Source organism: Salvia splendens, chromosome 4, assembly GCF_004379255.2.
Source record: "Salvia splendens isolate huo1 chromosome 4, SspV2, whole genome shotgun sequence".
Taxonomy (NCBI): domain Eukaryota; kingdom Viridiplantae; phylum Streptophyta; class Magnoliopsida; order Lamiales; family Lamiaceae; genus Salvia; species Salvia splendens.
Genome location: NC_056035.1, coordinates 4,566,925 through 4,577,320, shown reverse-complemented (window position 1 = coordinate 4,577,320; position 10,396 = coordinate 4,566,925). Strand labels below are relative to the sequence as shown.

The 10,396-nt window shown below is 35.2% G+C and overlaps 1 protein-coding gene and 1 long non-coding RNA gene across 2 annotated transcripts; one reads left to right on the top strand and one right to left on the bottom strand.

Moving 5' to 3' along the window:
* The first annotated feature begins 2,086 nt into the window (after positions 1–2,086).
* On the top strand, positions 2,087–3,522 carry LOC121798018. The gene is made up of 3 exons (XR_006049998.1): positions 2,087–2,508; positions 2,674–2,909; positions 3,029–3,522. It is a non-coding gene; the product is annotated as an uncharacterized LOC121798018 (long non-coding RNA).
* Positions 3,523–5,305: 1,783 nt separating this feature from the next.
* On the bottom strand, positions 5,306–8,322 carry LOC121798017 (ACT domain-containing protein ACR4-like). Its single transcript, XM_042196834.1, has 8 exons — positions 8,164–8,322; positions 7,460–7,532; positions 7,342–7,387; positions 7,123–7,237; positions 6,957–7,024; positions 6,262–6,855; positions 6,046–6,150; positions 5,306–5,956 (listed from the first exon to the last, which is right to left on the bottom strand). The coding sequence occupies exons 1-8, from the start codon at positions 8,165–8,167 to the stop codon at positions 5,615–5,617; spliced, it is 1,347 nt and encodes a 448-aa protein (XP_042052768.1). The 5' UTR covers positions 8,168–8,322; the 3' UTR covers positions 5,306–5,614.
* Positions 8,323–10,396: the final 2,074 nt, after the last annotated feature.

Here is a 10,396-nt window from a genome sequence, read left to right as displayed (position 1 = left end):
GATATAATGTCTGAACGAAAACTCCCTTATTCTATATGTTTGGATTTAATAGACAAAACAATGAGTATTTAATTTGTGTCCCACACATACATATATATATATATATATGTATATATATATATATATAGGGTTTTGATCTATGCAAAACTAGATTTAAATACAGAAACGCAGAACAATATCATAATTAGGTCACTTTTAGGTCATAATTAGGTAATTTTTAGGTCATGCTAACAAAGCATGACCTAAAACGATCTTAGCATGACATTAAACCCAAATATTATAATATGACCTAAAATTGCTTAATTATGACCTTCCGTGTTTTTGGTTAATTATTGACCATTAGATCATCTAATCCTAGGGCGAAGATTTGGTCTGCATTTCTGGATTTAAACACATACTTATTTTGATCATCTCCCTACACATAATGTAATGCCAGAAACGAGTGGACTATCAATGTATACCATGTTAAAAACTGGACCCAAGAATATAAAAATGTTCTGCACATCAACAATTAATTTTCTATTTAATTTGTGTCCCATTGCATCAATTGATTTCGCACAAATACTGTTATCTTGTATTTAAGCACTTAATTTGAGAAAAAAAAAATCCTTTCTGGTTAGCAAAAAGGAGAAAATTACAATTGCTGTCGTCACCAAAAGCATAATTAAACTTCCTATAGTATAGAGGAAGAAACTTTGAGAAACATACTTTATATTTTATCCACAAAAATTGTCCTAGAGTATAGAGGAAGAAAATTTGAGAAACATACTTCATATTTTATCCTAGAGTATAGAGGAATTATATCGATCAACATGATTAAGTTAAGATCCTAAACGTAATAAAGTTTGCGATAGTGAAATATAAATAGAGTCATGCTTTCTTAGTTTTATTTATCGATAGGTGTATTTTGCGATAGTGAAATATAAAGAGTCATGATTTCTTAGTTTTATTTATCGATAGGTGTATTTTCAAATAGGCTATTTCCAAAGTCAAAATTGAATATACGGAAAACTATTTTCTCAATCTCAAATTTCAACCCAAAATTTTGCTACTTATTCACCAAAACTACGCTCCTACGGAGGGAATGTCATTCCAAATTGTAAGCTCGCTTAGCTGCCGTAAGAGTGTTGGAGAGAAGGCTTGCTATAGTCATGGGCCCAACTCCTCCGGGAACTGGAGTGATGGCCGAAGCAATCTTGCTAGCCTCCTCATAACATACGTCTCCAATAGCCCGATATCCACAGAGGCAACTCGTGTCCTGTCGTTCCAAAAAGCACAAATTTAGCACAAAACAAATAACTAGTGGCAACGAGGAAGTGGATTCGACATACCTCAACATGATTGAATCCGACGTCGATGACAACCGCGCCAGACTTGATCCAGCTACCTCTGACCATGTTTGGCTGCCCCACAGCGGTGATTACAATATCTGCTTCTCTAGTGATCGGCGGATGCCATCGAGGAATTGGAGACGAAAATTTCTTAACAAAATCTAATCCTAATCCTAAAAGATATTGAAAAATAATGAAAATAACTAAATCTTAACTAACTAGGCGCCCTAATCCCTAGCTTTGACTAAGATAATTACGAATCTAAACTTTAAAGAAAATCAAAGCAACTCTCTATTTTCAAGCCTTCATCTCAATCTCGGATTCTCTCTCTTCGCCTTTGTTTCAGGTGCACGCTTGTTGGAGGCCCATCCATGCATGCATGCTACATAAAGTTTCTATATCATTCCTTTTTTATTGCTATATAAATAATAAAATTAATTTTTAATTAGTTAATTTACATTGACTAATTAACAGGGCAGTTCAGTTCAAAAATACTCCATGTAATCTCACATCACATCATGTACAAACTAATCTCTATTAAAGTTTTATTGCATTAATAGTACTATGATATAAACAGAGATGATGAAACAAACAAAACTTAGTACTACAAAACTATGATGATTTGTGAAGTTTTGACGTTTCTCATTTTGTACCTTTCCAGCTTCTCACTGTCAATCCTAAACATGGATCTCTCTAATCTGTGTATAATGAATTTTCTGTTGTGTAAAAGCAGAGGAAACTGCATTGCTTCATTTTTCATTCTATATACAATTAATGTCACTTTAACTACCACCACCACCACCCCAACAATGTACTAGTACTAATTCCGGTCCCCTCGAGACATCATCGTTGCATACCATCAACCAGTCTGTTATAAACGAGCAGGGAATCACCGGCCCTCGCTACAGAATAGTCCACATAAGTACATAGAGAGCACAATCTTTAGATATGAAGCATTCAAGGAGCTGTCAATACATTCCCCCAAATCCAGCCTCAGTTCTATGACTTGTAGTATCAATGGATGAAGCTTTATGGAAACTCGTCTCATGTATATGCAGGAAACGAATTCGTTATGGTGTTAACCAAGCCCGGAATTAGCTAAGGAGATACAAATGAGAGGATTTTGATGTGAAGAAGCTTCTTGGAGATGAGCTAGGTCTATGCAGAAATCTTGAAGGTACATAAGTAAACCATTTTCCTTGTACAAGTTTTTAGTCTCAATGCACAAGGTTTAAGGCCATATTTTTCTTGTGTAGTACAAGGTTCCTTCAATGATACCAAGGTTTAGTATTAAAATTCACACAAATATCATATTTCTTGATCATTTCTCATTTGTGTTCAGCAAGACTAGTGAGGGTGGGGAAAAAACGAATTCCCAACTCTGGCGCTGCATAGGAATCAAGAGATTATGGGGAAAGATTCACTCTTGTTCAAACCGCAAAACCAAGAACAACCCCATGGCCTTAACCACACTCGTTGTCGAAGAATTACAATCATTTTCCTATTAGTATCATCACCGCAAGACCACAATGTGGTGTGCACGACATTCTCCAACCATTGCACAAGTAAAAATAGGAGGTAAGTTGTAAGTTTGCATCATAACTTTGTCACATGATATGATGAAGATCTTGCAAGATTCACAATTACATGTGTATGAATAGTTTATACAAGTAATTAAGCTGTTTATCTTATTCAAGGTTCAATAAAAGATCAACAATGAGACAGAAGCTGCAAGAATTTACATAGTACTATAAAAATGAATGCACACATCAATGTGAGTTAGCCATTGTTTCTTGCTGGATTGGTTGAGGCTCGATCATACAAGGCAGCACGAGAGGCGATAGGAGAGGGATCGGATCTTTACTTGAAAAATACGAAGAAGCTGCTGCTGTTGTTGAAGAAGAAGATGATGATGCTTCTTTGTCACCTGCATTAGGCTTCATGGTGGCCGGCTTGAGCTGCAGAGGGCGTGGGGCGCGTCGTTGAAGCCGGCTCAACGGAGCCTTCACTTCATCTCTTGGAGTCAAGATTTGGAATCCAGGAAACTCTGATTCAAAACTGCCCATTGAGTTCAAAGATATTGTGTGGAGTGATAGTAATTTGTTTCAACTGTATTATTGAAGCAGTGGATTATCTGTTTGGAATTGACTATGATAAATTGGATTGCAACATGATCCAGTTCCAGCCTGTATATGACCCCAATTCATGAAGCTATTGATTATAGTATTTTTTTAAAATTATCTACAATTTTTCAAACACATACTATAGTCTTAGAAGGTGTATAGTTGATCTGCTATTAATGATTTTTTTTATTTCAATCATGTGGGAAGGGAATCACTTATTTTTTTTTGTTGAGTTATGAAATCTAGAGATTGCAGTGGCTGATTTCCAAAGCTAGCACATGACATTGCCTTTTCTTGTATTGAATTACACCAGCTTTTTTAAAGGAATCAGACATCTTCAACCGTAAGCATCAACTTTGATAAAACAAAAAAATAAAGACAGACATTATGTTTATTAATGTATAGGTTAATTTTTTACTAAAAATAATTTAAAGACTTCACTATTCGGTCCCTAGATGTTTGTAATAGATTTAATAACAAAAGTGACAAATCGTAGTTTAAAAAATGTTGTTTAGCCACTTATCTAACTATCTTCATAGCAATAATTACGATTTGGCAGGTTCGAGCAAAATTCACTTAATCTTGACCATTGACTAATTAAGAAACTACTGTATTTGACTATTGGGTTGTCTCATTGTTATTGCACCTTGTTAAAAGATCAAGATTCTGAAAATATAGACAAGAAGTTTTAGTATCAATTGAATAGTGATGGAAATGATTGAAAAAAATGGTAATGAATTTTTGAAATAATCCACGTGGCAGCACCCCACATAGCATTGATAAAGTGGGAAAGAGGTAGATGTTGACTAGATGAAAAGGGGCCCATTGGGCTGCAGAAACAAATCACTTTTAGCCCAAGCAAGCCTACTTGCCCCCATCTTCTTTTGCATTGGGTTTTTCAATTTCTGGTTTTTAATATATACAAATAGTAAATATCCCTTTCACCAGCTTCTTAGTCAAATACACTACTTTCCAATTCGGCCGACCTCTCTTTTGCACAATAGATAATAACTCTAATTTACAAAATTATTACTCCCCCATCCCAGATAATTTGACCCAATATTTCATTTAAAAGTAGACCCATTTCACCTTTACTATTTTTGTTAGTGGACCTCATATTCCACTAACTCATTTTTACTCACATTTTATTATAAAACTAATACTTTAAAAGTAGGACTCATATTCCATCAATTTTTCAACTCATTTTCTATTATATTTCTTAGAACTCGTGTCCGGTCAAACTGTCCCAAATTATTTGGGATAGAGGGAGTATATAAAAAAAAAATCAGAAGACCCCATCTTTCAATTTCCTACTCTAGCATAGCCTTCTAGTGTTTGGTGTATTTTCAAAATTAAAGGTCAAAGATCAACTTATGAATGTACCAACTTTGACAACTACTACTATCTTACCAATAAATTTATTGGTCTTGATAGTTTAGTTTATATCAACTATTACTATGGATCATGAATCATGCCTCTAAATAAACATTTTTAGATACTATACTAAAAAGTTGATTAATAAAGCACCCAAATTAGTCATCATCTAAACGTAATAGAATTTCGTCACTAGAAAGCACACATACATCATGTAAATAGGAAGCTTCCAAGTAATTTCCATCAATTTTAAGTGTATATATCGAAATGTGACATTGCAGTCCAATCCACCCACGAAAGCACTAAGGATATAGTATAATGTAATCACTCGTCATTTCCAATAATTGAATTATACTTTTTCCACAAGTCTTGGTGAATCTTTTAAATAGTACTACTACTATAACCTTGTGTTTTTTGTGATGAAATATTTGACCCCACATTCCACAACCATATGTTTCAAAATAAAACAAATACGAAGATAAAAAACAACAATTCGATCATGATCGGAAATTTTGTTATATACATTGATTTCAAAGCTTGACAACAACAATTGGATGTCAGCTCCAAGATTCATAAAGTTGAGAAATTTTGATAGATCCAACCCGGGGTTGGATCCATTCCTAAATACGTATTTAGGTAAAGCAAACCGCACTAGAAAAACCTACAGACGAGAGACGGAAGCCACCTAAGGCTTCCCTCTCTGACGTCGCTAGCCTTTTGAATTTGATGCGGACATAACAGGGGATCGAGAATATACACAAGAGCATACGACACATGGTCTCATGCTCATGAATAAGACCTAACCAAACCGAAATTGCAAAATGACCTTGACTTGAAAAGGCCACCAAAGAGGAACCTTGTCGGAGACTCTTGAGGTGCTTGGGTTGACTCGTCTGGGCAGCCCTTCACCCGGAGTATGGTCTGCCCAATTGTTTGCCGGATGGAATCTATGATCTTGGGGTCGACCGGGTACCCTGAAGACTCACGAACATAGAACGTGTTGACAGCTTTGCCTGATCTTGTGGTCACTTCTGCTCGTGTTACAGTTAGGCTGTTCTCACGGAATATCCTAGTGACATCGGACAGCAGCCCGATTCTGTCAGAAGTGCAGAGCTCTAGCTTCAAACCCTAGTAACAGAAGATCATATCATCAGTTGAATATCATGTAAGAAACCATCCTAGCAATAATCACTCATGAAACGCGTTGCAGTCCTTACCTCAGAGACTCGTCGTTGGATTGCTGCTTCGAGACAATGAATCACCCTCTGTCTCTCAGCATCAGATTTGACTGGGGATCCATCAATATGCCTGATGCAGTATTCCTTTAAATGCAAACATGAAGATCAATTTTAGATCAAATTATAAAACAAGCCAAAAACAGAACACAAAGCATAATATCTCATTGCTTCTTAGATTTGAAAAGCTATATATACCTGATGCGCTTCTGCACCTTCAGCTTCGACATTTCCATGGAAAACAACGTATTGCATATCAGTCAAAGTGCAAACTATGTCAAAGAGGAGCTTCGGCCTATCCTTGCACAGGATTGTGACCACCGAGTAATCTCTACCCTGCCAGTTAACAACATTCACATTAGGCCTATCCTTCTCATCCGATGAATCCTGGCCCATACGTTCGTAGTCCCTATCATCAAACATCATCTGGTGAAGGCGTCTCTCAGTGTGGGTTGCCCCGAGCGAGACCACAGTCTTGGCCTCTCTAGTTTTGTTGCTACCCTTGAGCACATTGCACAGGAGGCGCTTAACCAGGGTCAGCCTCTCCGGATCAATGATAGCTCCCCCCGTCTCCTCATCCGTGACTTGCATCACAGCTGCAGCTCGGGTATTATGCGTCCACACCTCAGCATTCACCACGTTGCATTTCAGGTTTGTTAGGACAGCGCTCACTTCGGAGAGCAGCCCCGGTCTGTCACTGCCAATTAGTTCAATCGATGTGTGGTCCGTCCCCAGCTTCACCCCGACTGATCTTCTCATTGAGGATGCAAAGCAAGAATCTGGGCCAAGTGACTGAAAATGATAGTACAAAGGAATCAATCAAGACCGCCTCATAAACTCCCAAATGAAAAATAGATGCCGAAAAGCGACACAAGCAACACAACACAACTAACCTTCTGTATATAATCAAGAATCCCCCCATCAGTTATCTTGTTTCCATCATTATCAGTCACATTGAACACTACAACAACACAAAAAAGTTGAAAATCAACAATTTCATCCCATTTTAACAGAGGCAAACATGATTATCAAACTGAAAAGGGGGAAAGATCTATATACCATCCATGAACCATCCTCCATCAGAGCATATATAAGCCTTGGTTATCATCAGATTGAGATCTGTGAGAATTTGCACAACTTCAAGAAGGATTCCTTGTTTGTTAGCACTGTCCACCTACATTGAAACACAAAGAAATCAACAGGGTCTCGTTAGATTACCGCAAAAAAAAACATGGATTTCTACAAATCAAGACCAAGCTCAACAGATCAACCATACACCTGAATCACAGTGGCATTCTTGCAAGATTCATTATCAATCACAACTCTGCAAATTAAGATAAAAGTGTCAAGAAAAAGAACAACATTTTGAATCAGAATAAACAGAGAGACATACTACCTCGGAGGATTCATTCTCCTAATGAGCTTCTCATATTCATCATCCATTTCTCTGGAGAAACTGACTGATGCTTCTATATATATAAACAAAATTAGCAAGCTCAGACAAAGCCAAGATTTGATTCTCTTTTCTTTTTTTCTTTTTTCCCCCTTACAATAAAGAAACAGAGAATTAAGAAGAACACAGAATCACCACCACCAATCACAGAGAAGATGCTCAAACCAAATAGAAAATAATTAGATTTGGGGAAGGACTAGAAATCTAGAATGCCCCCCTATAAAAGGCCAACCAATTAACAAGGTAAAAGCCACCAAAAACAATAAAAAAAAATAAATAAAGATGCTGGCTTCCTTCTTCCTCAGTATACCGTGTATGGGGTGGCCCGGTGGGGCACTGTCAAACACACACGCACAGTACCAAAAAGAAACACACACACACAGAATGGAAGGTGTGAAACACAAGCACGGAAATAATAGCAAATTACAGGCTGGAAACAACGAAGACTTATGCAGAAAGTTCAAAAATACAGAAAAGTACACATAGTATTAACAAACAAATCCCGAAGACCGTATAAATCAATCAACAAACAGCTCCCGGGAAAAAAATAGGAAGAAGGGGGGAAAAGGAAAGATTTCTTTTTTTTTTCTACAGAATTCACCAGAAATCCACCAACGCGCTTGACTTAATTTGTCAATTCTACATACCCATTGAAAGGCTTGAATAATATTTGACTGGGTCACCGATACAATCCTCCCAATTTCAAAACCGGCAAAGAAATAAAGAAAGAAAGGATCAAATTTGGAGTGAGGTTTCTTCACCGTTGTGGAGACTAACTAACACACTTTGCACCTGCCACTCTGTGTAAAATACTTATGTTTGCGGCAGTTGTGTTATATATATATATATATAGAGATGTGATCAAATACAAGTTCTCTAAAATACAAACTATACAAACTATGTCGCCGGAGTGTACAAATTCTGTTACCGGAGTGTACAAATTATGTCAACGGACTGTACAAATTCTGTCACCGGGGGTCGATGTCAACGGAATGTACCTATATATATATATTTATATTTATATTCTTTCTATTTTCAGTTGGCCTTCCGATTCTCATGCCTTCATAAAAAATTAAATAAATTTTGGGAAGAAATGGAGAGAGGGAGATAGAGAATTGGGGGGCGTTGTCGTGGTGAATATACTGGAACCATGTTGTACCAAATTAGCACCAAAATATTGATTTGCAAAATCAGAACATAATAGTTTGGTAAATTGTAGGAGAATTTTAAATTTTGCATTCAAAATCATAATTTGGCAAAACTCTGTATGCAAAATCATAATATTGTAGTAATATATTATAGTGATTGATTAGATTTTGCATATGATTGATTTCGTACACGGTGAATAATATCGAAGTAAATATCAAATAATAGAATAAGTATAATTATCATTTGATCATGAGTAGCGAAAATTGGATGAAAGTGAACCATAACTCCAAAGTAACTGAGCGTAATCGACATACTGTGGGTTGGTGACCGTCCCGCTGCCATCAAGATGCGCCAAAATAATGAATTATCATTTATATAAGATTAATTGATTTGGGCACTATATTTTTTTTATCAATAACTGTGCACTGTGACGAATTTAATGTTAGGGATTAGTTGATTTGATTTATAATACTGCCTGAAAGTCTAAGAATATGTGGGTGAATGAATAAAGAGTGTTTTATTAAATATCTGAGGTTCATTTTATTTCAATTTTGGGGCGGTAACTTTTTATGTTTTTATTCATCGTAGACACGTGATAAACAGTGGGTTTAAATACTCCTAGGTTTAGGGAGAGACAAAATGAGTATATAAATGATTTTGGTAACGGTTTTTTACCATGTCTATTCAATTGCTGCACTGTTACTAGAATGGGATATTACAGCACTCACATTGTTATGAATTCCATTAGGACAGTTATCTTTTTTTTATTTAATACTCCTATATTCAACATTTCTTGGTACTATCACAATAAAAAACAATTGTTTGTAAAAGTAAAATAGTAGTATCAAATTGTAAGCATACCTGTCAAATCAATTTAGAAATAATTAGTTACTCCCTCTATCACAATTAAATTCAATTTTATTCATTTTTTTAATATTTCAACTAATTAAGTAAGTCATATTTTTTTTATAAAAAATAAAATTAACATCCAATCTCTCTTATTGTATTCAATCACATAATTTATTCTTTCTTTATATTTTCTATGTTATTCATCTCTTCTACTTTTCAACAATTTCTTAATTTTTGTACTCTAATTGACTCAACTCAGTTTAGACAGTGAGATTATTTTCAAATTAGGCAGCTACATTTGTCCACTCTATTTAGGGGTGAGCAAAAAAAACCGAAAACCGAATATCCGAACCGAACCAAACCGAAATTTTGAAATTCTTTTTTTTTCGGTTTTTCGGTTCGGTTTTAAAAATACAAAAATTTCGGTTTTTTAGTTCGGTTCGGTTCGGGAGAAAAAAAATCGAAAAACCGAATTATATTTTAAATATAATATTATATATATTAATTCTATTAATTTAGTATATTATGTCATATATATAATATATATTTTTATATAATATGTATTATATATATTCTATTAATTTTATATTATATATATTTATATTCTATTAGTATATATAAATAAAAATAAAATATATATACTAATATATATAATTTTTTTGGTTTTTTTTTAAATTTTGGTTTTTCGGTTTGGTTCGGTTTTTAAAGTTCGGTTTTCGGTTTTTTGGTTTTCGGTTTTTGGTTTTCGGTTCGGTTTCAATTTTAGCCTAAATTCGGTTTTTCGGGTTCGGGTCGGTTTGGGAGAAAAACCGAACCAAAACCCGAATGCACACCCCTAACTTAATATACTCCAATATTTAATGATGGTCAAAATTAAATTAG

Excerpts from the sequence above, each read along its gene's own strand:
- LOC121798017 (XM_042196834.1), bottom strand. Across the intron at positions 7,238-7,341 it reads AGAATGCCACTGTGATTCAG|GTGGACAGTGCTAACAAACA; the intron begins GTGTATGGTTGA and ends GTTTCAATGTAG. Across the intron at positions 6,856-6,956 it reads TTCTTGATTATATACAGAAG|TCACTTGGCCCAGATTCTTG; the intron begins GTTAGTTGTGTT and ends TATCATTTTCAG.